The 21,304-nt window shown below is 41.7% G+C and overlaps 1 protein-coding gene across 2 annotated transcripts in view; it reads left to right on the top strand.

Moving 5' to 3' along the window:
* Nucleotides 1-21,304, top strand: part of Pter (phosphotriesterase related) — a 62,814-nt gene that overhangs the window by 29,534 nt on the left and 11,976 nt on the right. For both annotated transcript variants that reach the window (XM_051151306.1, XM_051151308.1), the window contains exons 2-3: nucleotides 6,845-7,302; nucleotides 9,100-9,365. In XM_051151306.1, coding sequence (XP_051007263.1) covers nucleotides 6,871-7,302; nucleotides 9,100-9,365 — 698 coding nt within the window. In that variant the 5' untranslated portion in view covers nucleotides 6,845-6,870. The remainder of the gene's footprint in view (nucleotides 1-6,844; nucleotides 7,303-9,099; nucleotides 9,366-21,304) is intronic.

Raw genomic sequence — 21,304 nt, 5'->3', positions numbered from 1 at the left:
ACCAGCATTAAAATTTACTCAACGGTATTGCGGCTTCTGGAGCTGCGGAAGGCACTTCCCGACAAGCTGAGGGCTAAATTCTCAACTGAGATTTTCTTCTTTCTTTCCTTCCTTCCTTCTTGCTTTTTCTTTCATTCATGTGTGTGTGTGTGTGTGTGTGTGTCTGTGTGTGTGCATGTGTGCGTGCGTGCGCACACATGCTAGCTAGGGAATTATACCAGAGCCTTATGGCTTTCTACTTGCTAAGAATGCAAACATTGTATTACTGAACTGAAACCCCAGCTCCCAGTATGAAGCATGCGCCACAACAAGAATGGCGTTGTAACTGGACTGTCCAGTAACTGGTGCATCTCTTGCAGTCAGTGCTGTTGTTAGTATTGAAACCAAAACATTTTCCCCACGTATTCTTCAAGCACCCAGGTTGGAGCCTTTTTCTGAAAGAAAGGACGTTAAGATGAGACTGCCCAACAGTGCTCTGATAGACTGGTCCACTCCCTGACTATAGGACATCACTGGCATAACGCATGTTTCCTTTTGACCTAAGGTCAAATGAAACCATTTTCTTCCCCTCCCTTCTCTCCTTTTCCATTGACTCCCCTGCCACTTCTCTCCTTTCTGTCTTGTTTTCTTCATAACAAGAGTATGTTTTTAACTGTTCCACTAAACAGCAAGCTAACAAAATCAGCAAGGCAGTAACAAAATCAACACGTGCACAGCATGTGATACGAAGAGTTGACCAGGTGGCCCCCTGTGGTGGACATAGAGTCAGTTAAGCTCGAAGCCATATCCGCAGTCACTCAAGCTGATATGGTTTCCGGCTCTCATAATATTTCTACATTGTCTGTCAACATGGTTAAGCCTAAAGAAAACAAAAAATGAGCTTGTGAGTGAAACCATTTTCCTCCAACTATTACATACGAACTGTTCATTTGTTCTCTAAGCCACTTTTTTAATTTATCTCACAGTTTGAAGAATGGACTGGCTTCTGTTTATATACTTGCATGTTTGATAGCATCTCTTTACCTCTCTTCCTCCCTCTCCTACTTCCTGTACAGGAAACGATACCCTAGCCTCCTCCTCCCGCAGGTTAAGCAAGTGCTCAGCCATTGAGCGAGCACTCTAGCTCTGCTTGATTGTTCCTTTGAGACAAAGTCACAGTCACTAAGTTGGCCTTGAACTCACACTGCAGCCCAGACAGGCCTTGAACTTAGGATCCTCTTGCCTCAGCCTCTTGTGTAGTTGAGATGGCAACCTTGTGTCACCATGCCCTGCTAGATCTTTCTGTAATTCAAGCATAAATACACGGGCTAGAGAGGAGGCGGAAGTTGTGTGCAAGATGGACTCCGGAGGGCATCACTGTCCAGCAGCCTGCTCCATGCTGTTTGAGAGAAGACGTGTCACAGATCTGAACCTGTACATGATGGAAGTATTCAAACAGGCTTTAAAACATATTATATAGTTGTTAAAATATTTTTATCGCAGATCAGATGTCAGCTTTAAGTGTGGTGTTTATAGAGTACTGCTGTACTGTGATGTAACACATAAAAAAATAGAAATGTTGATATATTTGGGCCATTTATTTGCAGGGTATTTTTTTAGAACCAGCAAGTCCAGTTTAAAAAAATTCCATCTGCTCTTTTGCTTTTTTGCCATCTCGACTGGTGTGATTTCAGCCCAAGCCACCATCTGATTTTTTTTTTTTTTTCTGCTCTATAGCAATAGCCTACAGGTCTCTGCAGGGACATGGCCTTGGCTCCATCTCTTCTCCCTCATCAGTAAGGGTTTATTCACAGAAAAAAAATGGGTGAAATTCAGCAAAGTGTTTCATAAAAGGCATTAGACCTTTTGCTCTTGTAGGGGAAGTCAGGGTAGGGAATTTTAAATCATTTCAGTAAAAAAGTCAGTTTGCCAATTCGAGCGTTGTATCTGAGCTGAAGTGCTAATGGCTTCAGTCAGCCCTAGGGCTCGCACCCGTGTCAGAAACAGGGCAATGCATGATGCCTTCAGCCAGCAGGGGCTGTGTGTTTAAGAGTTCCCAATTGCAGGTACAGAACATCCAGACTTAGAGATCCTCTCTCCTCTGAAATGTGAAGGCAACTGTGTCAGTTACTTTTCTCACTGATGTGGCAAAATAGGGCAGAAACCATGAGGAAGGGGAAGCATTTGTTTTGACTCATTGTTTCAGAGGGCTCGATCCATGTAGCCCATGGCACTGTTGATTTGGCTCCAAGGTAGTGCTGACCGCCGTGGCTGAGGGGGAATGTGCTGGAGGGGGCTGCTATTCTTACTGGGGGCGGGAAGCAGAGAGAAAGAGCTGTGGGAAGGGGACAGGATAAGCTATGGCCTCTACGAGCAGGTAGCTGTTTCTTCTATGTTGGCCCCACCCCTACCAACTCCCCCCAAGGAGTTTATGAACCCCTCTGGCCTTTATCTGTCCACTGGGTCAGAGCCATTGTGATCTTGTTATCACTGAAAACGTTTTCACAGATACACCCAGGTGTGTGATTTACCAATATCCTAACACATCGCCGTCCAATTAAGTTGATAAATTAGCCATCAGAGTTATTGGAAAGGATCTTCAAGTTCAGTAGACAGAATGCTGTTCGTCGTAATGGCCAGACGAAAATAACTGTCAAAACCCAAGTGAAACTGAATATAAACCAAAGTTATATCCAGACTTCTTCCCCACCAGATCTTCAGTCATCAAGCAATTATTTACATATCTTATAAAAGCTTATGTATGCATATATTCATAAGGAATCAAATCCCACTTACTGTCTCCAGTTTTCAGCTGTGTCCCACAGCAGTATTGTCCCATTCTCTTGCTCTCTCCTGCTTTTTTCTTTTTTTTTTTTTTTTTAATTCAATGTTCTCTTTTTATTCTAGGCCCTGCAAGACTACAGGGATTGTCAGACTTAGTAACTCATGCCTGTGTTTCTGGGACTTGGGAGTCTGAGGCAGAAGGATCACCATGAGTTCAAGCTAGCATAGGCTACAGAGTGAGACCTGGTCTCAGAAAACAAAAACAAAAAAAATTTAAAGGGGTTCGAATGGTTGTGTGTTAATTAAACATTTGCCTTGTTGCTCTGGCAAAGAACATGACAAAAGCAATCTGAAAAAGGAAGGATTTGTTTGGGGTTAGAGTGATACCACGCATCAAGGCAGATGCTCCCGGACTGGTCACTGCATCCACAGTGGAGAAGCAGAGAGAGATGGGTGCTGGTTTCTTCTGTGCGGTACCCTGGCCCATGGAATGTTTCTGCCTCATGTTTGGGCTTGGTCTCACCTCACTGTACCTAATCTAGGAGATTCTTCAGACACAGGCCTGGAAGCTTGTCCCTTCCATGACTTTGGATCTCTAAGCTGAAGATTAACTACCATAGGCTGTTGGTTCTGGCTGAGCTATTGTAATAATTGCAGACTGTCCTTTCACATGGGGCTCAGACTTCACAGTGGACGTGGAACAAAGCTTTTGTCAAATGTGTTTATAGCGCCAGCTATCCCTTTTTAATGCAGGTTGGGCATAATGCTGAACTTTCTGTGGAGAGCTCTGGAAAATGCTAGAAGCCTCCTTTTATGCTAGTGGTCATTCCCCCTCTGCACAGATGTGCACCGCCACTCTCGCCCTTTGCTGGTCACTCCTGGCTCGGCACGTGCTCATCCTTATGAAGGATGAACATGAGATCCCCTTGCCTGTGTACTGAGAGTGATGTCCACACAGAACACAGGCAGAAGAGGGCTCGCTAGCCACACCACGAATTCTAGAGCTGTGTCTTGCTCCATTCAAAAATGCATCCTCACTTAAAGCAGTGCTGCCTGCGTTTTGTTCCTCAATCTTGCCTCATCCTCTCTGTGTGTGAGTTACACTGTATGTGATCACAGAAGAGCCAGCCAGCTCTGTGTGAGAGCAGTAGGGGAGCTTCCCAGAGGGGATGACATTTCTTAGACAACTTTTTTTTTTTTACAAAGACTTACAGCTTGTAAGCTCGAAACACACCATGTTGCTCTTTCAAATACACATCAATTAAGCATATAGTTTGGTACCTTTCTAGTAGACGTGGTAGTGTTTTATCAATTTGTTCTCATTTCTGCCCCCCTCCGTGACTCTCCAGAACACATCTGTAATGCTGTCAAGGCAGAAGGAAGCAAACAAGAAATTAACCCATGTGGAAGGTTGGTGCTGTGATCTCATCAGCCAAGGATGTAACTACACACTATCTATTTTTAGTAACAATGAATAAAGCTTGGAACAGTAAGTTCCGGTCTATAACCATATCCTTCAATGCGCCTCCTTTCTTCTAAACAGTGAGATCATCAATGAAAGCAAAGTACTTCCTGTGCAGGGACTGGCAACTGTATGGTGAGCCTCTGAGCAGAAACCATTTCGTTCCTCGTGGCCGCCACGTGTGCAGCCTAATGTCGGAAGCATGGCTCACACAAGAACACTGTCAAACGCAACTCAACAGCCACATTGGTCACAACCCTGAAGTTGTCTGTGAAAAGTGTAAATCACGCACTTTTTGACTGTCATCAAATTATCCCAAACATCCAAGCTCAACATCATTGAAGTGGTTGCATAAATATTGGCCTATAATTTGTAAACTTTCCCCCTGACCTCTGATTCTGTTTTCAACATCTGTACTGTACCTATTACATTTTTTTTTCTGTCCAAAGCAATTCTTTTCCTACAGTTTATTTTTTCTGTTGTTGAGAATGACTTTTTAATACAGTATATTCTGATGATGGTTTGCCCTCCCCAAACTACTCCCAGTTGGACCCCCTCCCTTATCAAGACCCACAGCTTTTCTTCTGCAAAAATAAGTGCTCCAGTCAAAGAGAAAGATAACTCTACTCTTTGTTGCCTATAGACTGTGTGCCACTTTTACCAGTATCGTTCTGTACAGTATTCTATCGTATTTGTCTTAATTCCTGCCCAGTTTGGTTCCTGTGCAATGTATACTCTCTAATTCACTTATGAGAAGCCCGATGCTCAGATAATCATAGAACAGGGTGAGAAGATGCTCCAGTTGTTAAAGTGCTTCCCTTAAAGGTGTGAGAACCTGAATTCCATCCCCAGAACACACAGAAAATAGCCAGGTATGTTAGCAGGTACTAGTAATCCCATAGTTGGGACTACGTGCATAGAGCCCTGGAGTTTGCTAGGTCGCCTTCTCTGTAAGCTCCAGGACAGGGAGAGACTCTGTCGCAAACAACAACAAAATAGAACAAAACAAACAAACAACAACTAACATGGTGAATGGCCTCAGTGGGATGATACCTGAGGTTGACCTCTGACCTCCACATGCACAGGCTCAAACTTGTGCATTATCCCAACACAAAAGGCTTCCAAAGATACGAGGAAAGATACTTTTAAAATGTGTGCTGCAAAAAAACACTTTGAAAGCTTTAAAAGCTACTTGATGACTCTCAGTCTGTCTAGTCCAGAGAGCATGTCTGTCTGGTCCTCTGGGTGGAGCCTCACTGCTGGCAATGCTGCAGTGTGTCGGCTACAGGGTATCCCTTCACCCAGCTCAGTGTCATCTTCTTCCTCATTCGGTCCCTTCTGTCAGGGGTGTATACTGGACACAGAAGTGCTTGAACTGAGTTCTTGCTGTCACTGAGATAAAACTTGGGCAGATACTTATTCTGTGTCTGAAAGAAAGCTCTGCCGGGGATAAAGAGGTCTTTGCTCTTTTTAGCGACAGCAGCTGCTTTCGGCTTCCACAGTGTTCTAGGTTCATTTCTGTTGCGGTGATAAAACACCCCGACACCAAGCAACTTATGGAGGAGAGGTTCATTTTAGCTCCAAATCCAGGTGACAGTCCATCTGTCGCAGAGGAGTCACAGAGGCAGGAGCCGAGACAGCTGGTCACATGGCACTCACAGTTAAGAGCAAAGAGAAAGGGACTCATAAGCAGCGATGGCTCATAAACATGGTGCTCAGCTCGGTGTCTCCACTCTGATAAAGTTCAGGATAGCCTGCCTAGGGAATGGCCATTGCCACCCATAATGTTCAGGGTTAATATAATTAACGCAATTAAGATAATTCCCTAGAGACACACTCACAGACTAACCCAGTGTAGACACGCCCTCACTGAGACCCGTCTTCAAGTGATGCTAGGTTGCATCACATTGACATTAGCCATCACAGATAACATTATACTCGCTCTTATTATAACAAAGAAGCCTTGCTTTTATGTATTGAAGTGTCACTTTCTGTGCACTGTACAATAAACCCTTCAAAATGAAGGGGCTTCTTTCTTCTCATTTTTGACGTTAATAAACATAGTTACTTATTTCTTCTTCCCCCAGTTATTTTGGGGGCCATCCCCTACGAAGCCATGCAGGCTAGCGATCTTATCTTATGCTTCTGATGTACAGCAGGCCTTCAGCAGAAGTTCATTCACTAGAGTAGCAAGTCTGTAGCCCCATGAGTAGAGGCCTCTGTGTATTTTATTCGGGTGAAAAGTGATGAGATAATATTAATACATGACTGGCTTAAATGGAAGTTGTCAATTATGAAGACAGATTTTTGAAATGATCTTTGTTGAAGTATCCTAAAAGCATGGCTCTAACTGAGACAAAAATATAAGTGAAATGTAAACGTGAGATGAATATAAGGAAATTTTTCCAATAAATAAGGCTGGAATTGATGCATCAGAGGAGAGCGGTGGAAGTGACTGGGGACATCTTATCCATGCACCCCACTCGGGGCAGATGATAAATGAGGCCATACCGCCAGTTTCATTGATTCTTGAGACGGTCATACTCACAGCCCCCACCCTCTACAGGCAGAATGCGTGTTTGTGTTAAATTTTCTAATTTCTTCTCTTTTCCTCCTTAGAGCAAATCCGTGTGACACTCTCAGGGATGTCTTCTTTAAGTGGAAAAGTACAAACTGTTTTGGGCCTTGTAGAGCCAAGCAAACTGGGGCGCACGCTGACCCACGAGCATTTGACAATGACCTTTGACAGTTTTTACTGCCCACCTCCTCCATGCCATGAAGCTACCTCCAAGGGACCTTTTGTGATGGAAAATTTGTTTTGGATTCACCAGAATCCTTATTCTCATCGAGAAAACCTTCAGCTGAACCAGGAGGTGGAAGCCATAAAGGAAGAACTGTTGTATTTCAAGGCTAAGGGCGGAGGAGCTGTGGTGGAGAACACAACCACAGGGCTCAGCAGGGATGTGCACACACTGAAGTGGCTGGCAGAGCAGACTGGAGTCCATATCATAGCTGGAGCTGGGTTTTATGTTGATGCAACTCACTCTACAGCGACCAGGGCCATGTCAGTGGAGCAGGTAAAAAGCACTGCTTGTGCCATTCTTTGTTGTATACAAATTCAGGACAACCTAAAATGTGGTTGGTTCAGAAGTAGCTGGACATGGGGGCAGGGAAGGGAGGGAGAGAGGAAGGGAGGGAGGGACGGAGGGAGGGAGGGAGGGAGGGACGGACGGAGGGAGGGAGGGAGGGAGGGAGGGAGGGAGGGACGAGGGAGGGACGGAGGGAGGGAGGGAGGGAGGGACGGACGGAGGGAGGGACGGAGGGAGGGAGGGAGGGAGGGACGGACGGAGGGAGGGACGGAGGGAGGGAGGGAGGGAGGGACGGACGGAGGGAGGGACGGAGGGAGGGAGGGAGGAAGGGACAGAGGGAGGGAGGGAGGGAGGGAGGGAGAAAGCTAGCTCACAAAGACAGCTGCCAAATGGGACCCAGATTAGTGAGCTCCCATATCTTTCAAGTGTTGAGGAAGGAGCTTGCAACACACTGGTCATTAACAATTCTCTTGTGTTAATGCTTAGTTTGTACGAATCCTATCAGAGCTCGGTGGTTCTGCTTCAGTCCATTTGTAAACATCGTTTTTCCATCATAAGCTGCTTCAGCTTTCCCCCTTGGGTTTTATAATAACCAGCAATGAAAATTCACAGTAGGGTGAGACTTGGCAGGCAGAGACTTGGCCGGTTTGCACACACAGCTTCTTCTCTTATTACAAGCCAGGAGGGGGAGGGAGGAAGTCTACAACATTAAGTAAGAATGGGCAGAAGGAAGCAAAGTTTGCAAGGACACTGAGAAATTTGCGGCAGGGCTCTGCTGCACACGTGCGTGTTCGCTTGTTAAACATGTGTGTCAATTTACACACGTTTACATATGGTATGCATTCCTACATATTTCGCATAAACTGCTTTACAGGTACAGAGTGTCAGGTAAGCTCTTGGTTAGTATTTAAAATGACTTGTTTTAAATTTTTATAAGCTTTTAAATACATATACATTTATATTAATCGAAGGCTGAGCTAATGATAAGGGTTATATGTCAAGCCATGCTGAAATGTTACTGTGCATATGAACCAAGTACTGTAGATACTGTGTGTGTTGTGAATTTATTAGGCTGAATGAATAAAGGAAAAAATTAATTACTTGATACAGTTGACATCCATAGGTGCATCCAGTGGCATCCATAGGTACTGTTCCCAGAATAAAATATAGATTCTTTTTTTCTCAATCCAAATACACATTCCTTCTCTTTGTCCCCACAACATCTTTAACATATGCGTTTCTCAAATTGTCTCAATAAGATGCTTAACTTGTTGAACTTCCAGTCTAGTCAGAAAAAATGCTCTGTTCATTAGTCAATAGTCACTACATGAATGTTGAGTTGTGTGCGCGCATGTGTGTGCGCGCATGTGTGTGTGTGTGTGTTGTTAGTATAGGTCCCTGGCAGGAGGCATATGTGGCAGCTGTAGGATATCCTCAGGTGTCACCCTTAGGAAAAGTGTCCATGTCCTTTGAAACAGGCCTCTCATTATCCTGGAGGTAACTGGTCATATTATGCCAGACCAGCTGGCCAGTGCACCCCTGGGATCCAGCTATCTTGGCCTCCCCAGCGCTAGGTCACAAATACACACCACCACAACCGACATTCTCCTGTGAGTTCTGGGGATGAAACCCAGGTCTTCATGGTTGTGAGGCTCCATTCTCCCAGCCCGGCTCTGAGCACATTTTTCAAAGAGTGCATTCCTGAATAAACAGCTCTGTGTGGTATGAGTTTATTTAGACATATTTTACAATCTATAAAATAGGCTCATTTCCCTTCTTCCTTAGCTTACAGGGGTCCTTATTAGTGAAATTCTCCATGGAGCGGATGGAACCAGCATCAAGTGTGGCGTTATTGGAGAAATTGGCTGCTCCTGGCCTTTGACTGACAGTGAGAGGAAGGTACTTCAGGCTACAGCTCATGCCCAGGCCCAGCTTGGCTGTCCTGTCATCATCCATCCTGGACGGAACCCAGGTGCACCATTTCAGATCATCCGTATATTGCAAGAAGCAGGCGCAGACATCTCCAAAACAGTCATGTCCCACCTCGACAGGTAAGTGGGTCACCGTATAAACTCCTGTAGAGTAATGTACAATTGAGGGGTTATCAGATGGGAAAATCACTTACGATTAGAGCAATGACATAGTAGTCACACAGGGAACTGCAGTGGCCACCTGGAAGATAATCTTTCCCAGAGAACATTGAACATAGGGCCCCCCACACACAATTATCACAACTCCTCCACTGAGTTAGACCCACAGTTCCCAGAAGGCAGTACTTATGAAGTAATGAACATACAACAAAATCGGTGCTGTAGTTTATTCCTTTTGTGTGTCACATTCTACCCGAGACATTTTATAAAGGTACTTTCTTCATCTTCCTCAGCCCCATTTATTTGTCTTACGATATCATGCCCATGCCAATTCCGCTTGTTCAGTATTTCCAACAATTGGGCCATAAATGCATCTACAAATATAAGTACAAGAGAAAACAAATGGTTTCACCTTGAAAGGGAACCAAAAATATGGGTACTTATGTTCCTGCCACCTGTTTTTGGTTTGCAACACCTGAATTTTGGAAACCGAAACTATTGAAATAATGGTAAATATGGTATTTCCATTATGGCATATTGGTATTTACGATTGCTCTAACAATTACAACACACCCAGCAACACAAAACAACAGAAATCTATTCTCTAATGGATCTGAAGGTGGAAGTCTGAAAACAAAGTGTTAGCCAAAGTGTGGGAGCTCAGAGCTATAGGGAGAATCCTGGCCTTGCTTGCTCCTTTGTTGGGCAGGTGTTGGTGTTCCTCAGCTGTGGCTGCAGAGCTAGCTTCTGCTCTGCTTCCCGCAGCCTTGGGTTTCTGTCTGTCTTCTCTTTCATCTATAGGACATTTGATGTGGAACTTAGGACCCACTCATGTCATAGAATGAGTTTGTGTGACGATCCTTAATTCTATGTTTCTTTTCTCTAGTAAGGTCATTTTCAGAGATCCCAAGGGTTAAAATACAGACAGTGTTTTAATTTTCTTATTTTATTTTTTATCTTTTTTTGACATGTGTTTTTAGAGTGTGCCACTCCCCCCCATTACATGTCATATTAGAGACTTGACCACATAAACAGATGCTTGGCTACTGCTAATACACAAGCATGTAACAATGTTACATATTTGTTACATGTCACATGCTTAGCTACTGCTAATACACAAATACATACCAATGTAACATTAACAGCATTGCCAATTCTAATCATAAGCCTTTAGATGAACTGTATTAGATAGACAAGATTCATAATATAATTCTTCCTCTTCTTGAATAATAATCACATTCCTTCTTTGAAAATGCCGTACCTATCTGCAACACATCTTGATTATACCCATCCCTGCTTTGATAAATATCTGTGTTATAATGTTTAGCTTTTGTTTGTCTGAAAATACCCTTATTCTGTTATTGTGTATGGATAATGTGATAGGATCAATCATTTTCAATAGAGACTAGTTGCAAGTTAACTTCCCAAGCCCTTCAGTGATCTTTCGTTTTCAATGATCATGCACTGTTACCGATAAACCAGCTAAAACCAGCTGTCTTTTCCTTAAAGAACTTTGTATTCTGTTTGTTTGGGAGCTAAACTCTTACAAGGTTTTTGTTTAAAGTATTCTGCATTTTTGCCATGAGCTGACTCAATGTTTCTTTATTATTGTGTAATTTAAAATTCTTGAGAGTTCTGGTATGCAGGTGTATCGTCCATTCCTTCTGAAGGCTTCATCCCCTAATCGCTCCAAATACTGCTTATTGTCCATAGCATTACTTTAAGCCCCATGTCTGTAGGACCTTCCCAACTGTCCTTCCTCTCTCTCTCTCTCTCTCTCTCTCTCTCTCTCTCTCTCTCTCTCTCTCTCTCTCTCTCTCTCTCATTGTTCGTCTACTTTTATCTTTGAGCTGTAATTTCTTCAGTTTTATCTTTTTATTTACTTTTGTCTTCCAGGCAGAATCATTCTTTCTTTGTGTGTTTTGCCTATAATATTAACATAAAATTTTCTTTTTAAGTTCCACCTCATTACTTTTAAAATCTGTGTGGTTAAATTGAATAACTTTTATTTCCCTCAACATATTTTAAGGTTTTTTTTTTTCTTGAAAAAAAAAAAAAAAAGAGCATAAGCCAGATATGGTGGTGTGCACCTTGAAGCAGTTGGATTTCAATGTGTTCATGGTCAGCCTAGTCTACATAACAAATTCCAGGCCAGCCAGGGCTACGTAGTAAGATAATGTCTCACAAAAGAAATAGCAATATGTATATATAGTATATAAATTGATACACAATTTGTTGTCTTTTTATTGATGTCGTTTGCTATTGAGTCACTCTAGGTGGGTCCTTCATAGGAAGTGTTTGCATGTGTTATAGAATAAAATGTTTCACAATGAGCAAGCATATTTCAAAATCCTTGGAAATCATTATGACAGGTGAATTTTTTTCTTCTCCTCTAAGTGTAATTTATTTGCTTGCTTCTTTGTTTTTGAGGTGGTCTGAGTGTGTAGCTCTGGATGACATAATGCTCCAGACCTTCCCACCTCAGCTTCCCAAGCATTAGACTGCAGGTAGCACATCTATTCTTGGATCTCTTTTGGTTTTGCTGGGATTTTTTGATGTTGTTATTTATTTGTTTATTTTACTTGTTTCTGGTAGGGAGTTAGGTGGCACTGTCAACTTGATTCTACTTTAAATTAAATTTAAAGACATTAACTTTTTATTTATTATGATAAAAATATCTATAAAATAAAATGTATCATCTTAAATATTTGAAACATCCAGTTCAGGGCACTTTCTCCTCCAGTCTTTAGTGGGGACCATTCTACTTTCCCTCTCCATGAATCCAAATGCTAAATACTTCAAACAAGTAGAAAGACATACAGCTTTTTATGATCCTTTACATTTTGAAATGTGCACTATGAATTCTCACCCTTAAACTTGTTAGGTACAACGCTGTGGTTACAGGTTCTCAAGACTCCTCGCCCATCTTTCCCTGCTTTATCAGTTGAAACAGAGGCAAATATCTACTCTAGAGAAGTCTTCACCTCAGCCTTTCTCCCTGTGCATAGGCACTGATCGATGCTGGTTTTGGTGATGGGGCAGCTTTTTGTGCGTCTTCAGAATGATCTTCCTCCCTGGTCAGTCCAAGCCCTGTCTCCCTTAGCTCTCAAAGCCTGCCTGCCATACAGTGCTTTCCTAAACCCCCATCCTCCCTTGTTTTCTCACCTCCCTTGTTGCTGCCCGTGAAAAAGTCTTAACTTTGCCAGCAGCCCCAACCAAACATTTAAAAACATGAGTTTTATTCAGTGTTTTACATGGACTCTGTTGGAAAGCTTTTCTGTGAACATTCAGTCTGCCACGCTGTTTGAAACTGGATCAAAATGCTCCTGAAAGCAGAATTGTACTACCCCCCCCCTTTTTTTAACCACAGTTAGACATTGTTAGAAAATTATGCTGGGCACAAATAAAAAATAAGTTTTCATTGTAAATTGTGAAAAAAAAAAAAAAACCCGGACTACCACAACAATATTTCCTGGCTTATAAAAAAAAAAAAAAAATCAAACAATTTAAAAAGTCCTAGTATTTATTTCTTAGTGGTATGCACATGTTTTCACTAGACATATATATATATATACATTGCATATACACACATATGCATGTGTACACTTTATATTAAATGATAAAGGTATATTACCTGATTTCCATTGGCTATAAGTTCAGTAGTTCTCTCTTGGATGGCTCAAGATTGAATGGAATGTTGCCCTGACACCAGCCAAGCCTGAGCATTCTGGCATATCCTGAGGCAATTGCTAAACACTCACCCACTCTGCCCCTATGGTATGGGTCCTTTGGGATCCCAGTGCATGACAAAAACATACATCGAAATATTTCCATGGGGAAGCAGCCAGGGAAAATGGCTTTTGAAAACAAACCAAATAAGGTAACAGAAAAAATAAATAAATAAATAAAAGAAGGCAGATGTAGGAAGTGGTAGCTATTTGAAGTGACTGTTCCCAGCAGACCAGTTGCCAGGCTGGAGTCTGACTAGGTCAGCTTTCCACAGGCTGTCTGAGCTCTGCTGGGCAGTGCACACAATCTGGGCTGCACTGAAAGAGCAGGAGTGTCAGCTCTTTGTAATGGGGACAACTCACAAAAGAGCCTGGACACAATGGGGAACACAGAAAAAGAAGAGCCACCTCTAAAACATAGCCTCTAAAACTCTCCAAATCAAACATAACACCATTCCATTTCTCTCACCGTGTTTCCGGGCATAGGACAGAAGGTTCTGCAGCTGCGCTTTATTAAGTTTGGGAAGTGGTAGCTTGGGGTGGCCGCGGAGCCTTTTGACTCACTTTATAACACAAGGGCTCTGAGGTGAGCAGATTGATCTTCAGCCTTGACTACCTGTAAACTTACTTTGGTTTTCCATTCAAATGTAGATTTCACCTGGGAGGACACAAAACGTTTTAATGTGCTCACAACCCCATGGAAGCAGTTAATTATTTCTGAAGGTTTATGAAATCTACATTACGATTTACCCAGATGGACAGGAAGATAGACAGGCAGACAGGCAGGCAAACACACACATACACACGGACACACACACACACACACACACACACACACACACACACACACACACGGACACTCCACACACACTGGAACAAGAAGCTGTTACACAGTCATCCAAAGGGGGCAGCTGGGGTGCTGAAAGGATAGAGTTAGTGGACAACCATCTCCTTGAAGACCTCCAAGCAACACGGTTGTCACGTGGCCACTGGTTACCAGCTTAAGGTCATTAAACAGGCAACAATTTAATAAGATAAATCTGCTATGTTCCAAGCCCTCCCCTAACCATCTGTTTCCTTTAAGGCTTGTGAGTCTGTTGAAGAGCAGGCCGACTGCTGTGAATTTGACCCTTTGAGACACCCAAGGGGGCTGTCTGGACAATGATAGCCACCCAAAGTCAACACGTATTAGAAATAACAGCAGCCTCTGTGTTCTTGTTTCAGCTTTTAATGGAAAAGGGTTTGCACCATTGAACATTTACAATAATTTTACCACCTTTCCAAAACTCTAGCCACATTTCTAGGTGGTGGCTACCAGCAGCACCTCTTTGGGGAGAGTCTAATCTGGGTTATGTGTGCTTTACAGAGTTGTGCCACCCCACAGCTATCTTTTTGTCATTCATTTTCAAACAGGGCTTACCATTAATGTCATATTAGAATAGTTGTAACCAAGCATATACAACAAAATTATTTCTTTACCAGAGAAAGCTCAGTGGAGAAAAATAAATAAAATAAAAAACATAGTCCAAATAATGAATCTTTAGAAACCATTCACCAATTCAAATTTTTAGCTTCCTGGGGGGTCACGGCAGGTGCAATACCTAAATCTTTTATCTTCTTAGCTATGTATTTAACAAGCCGGGGAGTTTTGATGGACATCTGGAGTCTGATTAGGGGCATGATAATTAAGTATAGGAAGAGAGCACATCACTCTCTTTGAAAATCACTCCCTGGGGAGGGTAAAGGAATTTGACCCAAGGGTATCTGAACGGCCAGAAGGAAAAACTCAGGAATGGGCCAAAAACATTTTGTTCTCTTTGCCTTTGATCACGCATGCCAAATTGGCTGAACTTTTGAAAGGATACAAATTTGAAACCTTTCTTCCCCGTGCTGTTAATTAAATGAAAAGAGTGGGATATCACTTCATTCATTCAACAAATATTTGAGTGACTAATTACCATATGTATATATCAAACATTGGGCTGCGATTCTTTCAAAGTGATTCTTTAATTATAATTATGGTGACCTTTAACCTTAAGATTTTTCTTTGAAAAGGCACGAAAAAATTAATTCTGCAGGATCCACGGAGCTGTACACTTTTAATTCCTATAAATTCTAATGAATTGATTTGAAGTCATCCACAAACAGTTCCAAGCAAATGTCTGGCAAATGGAAATTGAACAAAACATCTTTGTATTGCTAAATACTACAGCAGCATTCTTAAAAAGAATAATTGGAGTGCTGTGCACCTACAGTGGTGTGCAGTGCTTAGAATCCTGTAAATACAGCTCCATTTCTCAACGGTTTGTAAAGTGGAGGATATATGTGCATGCATTGCAGACATGTACAAAATGCATCAAATTGGGTGTGCATTGAATAGCATGTACAGCATGCGTTTAACATGCAGGAAAACCGGTGTCAATCAATTTGACTTGGATCCAACTAGAGCAATAAATTGGTCCAGGCAACAAAGGATGAGCAAGTGAGAAATTTTAATGGGAAATAATTGCTGATAACACTTTCTTTCCTACAGTGACTAATGCTTGATAACATGTCTTCTGTTTTCATTGTGTAATGTCCCTGTGTGATATATGTATGTATATTACATACATGACAAACTAGGGACTTCTTAACATGGCATCTTTGCTGCTTTTGTGTATATGTTGATCCCAGCAATGCATTTTACATAAAATATACATTTTCATAGAGTCCTTACTGATACAAACCTTGAATGTATTTTAAGTTAAAATTATGTGATGACATTAACTACAAACTCATTAATTCAACACAGAATGGACCCTGGAAAGAGGACATGAATTTCTGTTGCCTGGTTTCACAGTTTATTTACTTACTGAGTGACTTTCTATAAGTTATTTAAGCCTCCAAAGCTGTTTGTTCATGTGTCAAAGGGGTTAGGAAAAATTGTCTGTGTATGTGCAGTTGCCTATGTGCTCCATGGAAGCCTGAACTCCTTGAGACAGGGTCTCTCACTCAACCTAGCACAAAGATAGTGGCCAGGAAATTTCAGCAACCCTCCTGCCTGCAGCTCCCACACACCAGGGACAGGGACAGAGGTATGTTGCCTTGCTTTTTACATGGCTTCTGGGGATTTGAACTCCGGTCTTCTTGCTTGCACAGCAAATGCTCTTTCCCATTGAGCCATCTCCCCAGACAAGAAAAAAAAATTTTTAGCCCTTAAAGTGCCATGCAGATGTCTTTCTATCATCGCTTAGAATGGGTTTCCTTTTAAGGCAGAACCTAATTAAAAGGCGCACGGAGGAAGGAAATGAAGAAAGAAACCCAGTCAAGCCTTTCACAAACTGAAAAGCAGCTCAACTTGTGTGTACAAATACAGTCTAGAAAAACGCAATTACATTACAATAGTATTTGATATTTTTGAATATTCCAAACCAGTATCAGGGCAAAAGGCGGCCCTCGGATTGAGCTCTGCCAGCCCATTCTACCCACCCAAATCTTCCACTAGTAATTTTTTTCCCTGAAGCAATTTGTCATGACTCTGACACCATTCACATGAAAGGTGACATTTTAACAAATAGGATCACCTTGTCCGTGAGATTTATCTTTCCTGTCCTGAGCACCGTCATCCTCTTACCCATGCCCTACTCAACACGAGAACTTCAGCCTCTTTTGTGCTGTGTGGCAGCTGGAAAGGTGATGGTTGAAAGCTCTTCCTGCAGTTTATAAACTGTGGATTGCCTTTTAAAACAACGCTTTAATTACACTTTGCAGCCCTCTGGTTTTAGTCTAGTTTAAGCAAGGGTCTTTTTTTTCTTCATGGCCCTCTGTTCCTTTTACTGAAACCTTGTCATAACATTTAAAGTGTGACATCACATCTTCCTATGACATCATCAAATAGGGACTGAGTCCGTCAGAACTGGAAGTGTAGAAGATGCTTATGAAAACATAGATAATAGCAATTGATAATATTTCCCTCTTTGCCTTTATTCCCAGTTCATCACTAATATTGAAAATGCTGGTCCATATTAGGATGCCAAAAAGAATCTCATAAAACGGGTACATTGATATTTTAAGTACCTCCAAAGAAGACCATAAACTAAAATATTAATCTAACATACCATTCTCAATAAGTTTAAATGAAACTCATATTCTTAGTAAACACTCAATAGATACAGAAAATTATCTTAAAATCTATTGGAAATATTTCCTGTTCATATTTTTTGACCTTTACTTTTTTAATGAATTAAAATTCATCAACCAGTATCTACCATCTTGGTGGTGGCAGAACTGGGATACAGACGATGTGGGAGGCCCTGAGTTCAATCCTGAGAACCATGCCCAAAATTAAAATTTTTCAAACTTTTCTCTGAAGCAAGGCTGTCCTTCACAGTATAGAACATACATGAGAGCAGGGTTTGAAAATTGTTTTAAGCAGAATGTTTTTGATTTTTTGAAACGGGTCTCACGGTATAACCAACCCAGGCCTGAAATCAACTGTGTAGCCCAGAGTGGCCTTGAAGTCTTGATTATTCTGCCTCAGCCTTCAGTGTTCTGAAATTATAGATATGAGCCACCAGGCCTGGCTTCAGGGCTATTTTATTAGATTATTATCATTAGGTTATAATAAGTTATATATTTGTTTAAAATATCATCATAGATGTCAAATCTCATGTTAGGTTATTAAATGAATATTTATAGTTGAGTTTAGTAATTTAAAGTAGCTATTGAAATGTTTTATAGACTAACTAAACATTCTACATACAGTATCTGTACAAATATTCTTTGGTTTTAAACTGAGGAGTTTCAAGGGGCTGGGGGAATAAAGAAATTACTTTTTTGTAATTAGTTTTTATAGTGGGAATTCATCAAAATTCAGTTTTTAATAAATCAGTGGTATATATGAATGTCTCTCTGTGCATGTGTGTGCCAACTTTTAAATTTTTATTTGCTCAAGGGTGTATGTTTTCATGGAAAATGCAGTCCATACTTCCTCATGTGTTGGCTCAGTGAGCAAGACAGAGTTCTCTTTGGAGTTTCTAGCCTTTAGGTTCAGGGACCCATCAATCCGAATGCCGGGTGGCCAGGTCACTGCACCACATAATGAGAGGGCACTGGACTAGGTACTGAGAGCCCAGGCTTCATTGTAATGACATTTTCATGTGGCATAATTATATGTTCGGTGTATTCTGTGCTTCAAAATTTATTCCTCCCGTGTTCTGTGAATGAATCATGTAATCTTAACTAATTAGTTGCCCGGGTTCTTTGCCCCTCCCCCACCCCCATCACTGCACTGATGGCCCCACGAGTCATTCCCGCTGTCACCTTTATTCTCACCAATGGCAATGCTGTTCACGCTGGACGTCAGCTTGAGTATTTCTCTCTTTGGAGTCCAGGTGTGCTACCACCTACCCACCTCACGAAGCTCCCCAAACACAGCTCTTCTGATTCACTCTTCACTCACTGTCTGAACTTGTCAGGCCTTACTTTGTTACCTGAACCACTGTGAGTCTACCAAAAGGATTCAGTTCCTTAGCTCCCCTCCAGAATTCGATCTCTACAGTCAACTAGACACATCTTCCTAAATCCAAATCTGACTATATTCCTGTCCTCTGAATTAAAACCTTTCAATGAGTACCCTCTGCTTAGACACAGAACCCAAATACCTTGGTCCTGTGGTGCCCACCTCATGCTCTGCATGACCTCCCATAATTCTCCAGAACTGTTTCAAGTGTCCTGTGCCGCCAGGCTCTCATACAAATGTGACATTCTACTGTAATGTCTTATTCCATTCCTTGTGTCTATTTGGAAGAGTATTCTATTAATGCTCAATTCACCGAAGCGTTTTACTAACCCCATTCATAGAAGTACTCTTATCCCCTCCCCTATGACTATTCCTGAGGGGGATTTTCTCCCCCTGTATATGCTCATAGGGTATCAAGGCTCTTCTTGGTAACCTGCTATCCTTCCTCTGAGTGCCACCAGGTCTCCCCCTCCAGGGAACATGGTCAAATAGGGGGAAATGGGAGGGAGGGAAGAATGGGAGGATACAAGGGATGGGATAACCATTGAGATGTAACAAGAACAAATTAATAAAAAAATAAATAAATAAATAAATAAATAAACACACAAAAAGAAGTACTCTTATCCTCACACTTGCTAAATCCTATAAAATTATTATTTGTTTAGGTGTCCCTTTTCCTTCATAGATATTACATTTTCCACAGGACATGGCTGTGCATTATTTGTTATAAGAGGTCAACAATTTTATACTAATTATAGATGAATTGCATGATTTAGTGGATGGATGGATGGATGGATGGATGGATGGATGGATGGATGCTCTCTCATATATCCACCTCTGAGAAGCTATTGCCTTTCATTCAAGAGCAATAAGCTCCTTTCTTAACTTTCAACAGATGTTCCTCTGGATTATGCACCTCTTATGCAGCACCTAAACCCTTCCAAACTTTATGTAAATGAGATACTTCAAGATTTAGCTCAAGTGAATCCCTTTGTTCATTGTTCTTCCATAATACTTTGTATTTATTTGCACTATAAAAAAACTTTGGAGCATTTAATTATAATTATCACTTTAAAACATCTGTCTTCTTCCACAGACTTTAAGTTACTTGGGATGACAGACGAATGTCTTTATTCATATTTGTATTCCCAACGTAAAGAGTAACACAAGACAGGTGACAGTAAGTGTTTACTAAGCTAATTCACAAGGCGTACTTGGAGGTATGAAATGACATAGTGTGTTTGGGAGTTCTGTGAACTGGGAAAGGGACTGTTGCCATCTAGGTCTCCCAAACCTCGTCCAAATTATTGTTTTACACAGACATTCCTACACCCATTCAGGGTAAATCTGACCTTAAACTAAATCCCTCAGGACATTACAAAACCTAGACTATAAAGGGGACAAAGGAAAGAACAGAATCAGTGTTCACTTGCAGTGCTCACTAGAGCCTTGAAACACTAGGTAATATAAGTGTGCTCTGAAAAATGAAGACAGATCACTTCAGATGTCACTTCCTAAGAGATGACAATACACTTTTTATTTAATATAATTTTATTAAGTTTATGTCTGTTCAATATATATCTTTACTAGCCAAAGAGCAAAAGTTTAAAGTATGCAGCTGATAAAATGATATCATACAAGTGACAAGAACAAATCCTTGACTGAAAAAGTTCTGATTATCATGCTGCAATTACCAAGAGACCTCATAGATGGCATGGAAGTTGTTTCATTCATCAAAAGGTGAGACTTTCTTCCCCTTTGAATTCAAGATCCCTTTTTTAGACAATTTTTATTACATTTATATTAATATTTGTGTGCGTTGGTACGTAGATCTGCATGCCATGGTATGTGTGAGGAGGTCAGAGGTACAACCTGGGTCCCTGGAATTGAACTCAGGTTGTCAGGCTTGGTGACAAGCGTCTTTACCCGTGAAGCCATGTTTGAATCCCAGAAGCTCTTTTATATGTCATAGTCGGGACAGAGATTGTTGGAGTAGACAAGAGTATAGCTACCCACGGATATAAAGTTTAGAACGGGGAGGACTGGCTGAGGTGAGCATCTCCACCTCTATAAGTTGTCCTCGGCGGCCACTGATGGCTGGAGGAGTTGAGATCTCACCTGTCGGATGTCAAGCAGAGTCCGTTTTTCTATGGAACCATACTGAGATTTGGGATTGACCCTTCACCAAGTGGAAGAAAAAAAAATTGTGTAAGAAAAAATGCAGTGGCACAGCTTCCATCTTTGGAAGTCATCCAACTGAGCACCAGTTTCTCAGAGGTAAGAGATGTTCAGGGAGCAGTGGGTCGGCGAGTCTTTTAGATGTCAGTGACAGGGAGCTTGTTGAGACACAGTGTAAGAGTTAATGGCTCTGAGCAGAGCTTCCCTGGTGAGCAGGTGTTCTCAGCATGGCTGAGGCTGGGAGACCATGGCCCCTAACACAAAGCAGCCTGCGGTTCTTCACAGCACCACTGAGAGCTGGACCATCTGTATACATCAAATTATAAAGAATTTGGGTCAGCCAGGTGTAGTAGCAAACACCTTTAATCCCAACTCTCAGGAGGCAGAGGCAGGCAGATCTCTGTGAGTTCAAGGCTGGCCTGATCTACAAAGTGAGTCCCAGGACAGCGAGAGCTACACAGTGAGACACTGTCTCAAAAAAAAGAAAAAAATTT

This window comes from Acomys russatus, chromosome 9 (genome assembly GCF_903995435.1).
Source record: "Acomys russatus chromosome 9, mAcoRus1.1, whole genome shotgun sequence".
NCBI lineage: Eukaryota > Metazoa > Chordata > Mammalia > Rodentia > Muridae > Acomys > Acomys russatus.
This window is presented reverse-complemented; position numbering and strand designations above follow the sequence as displayed.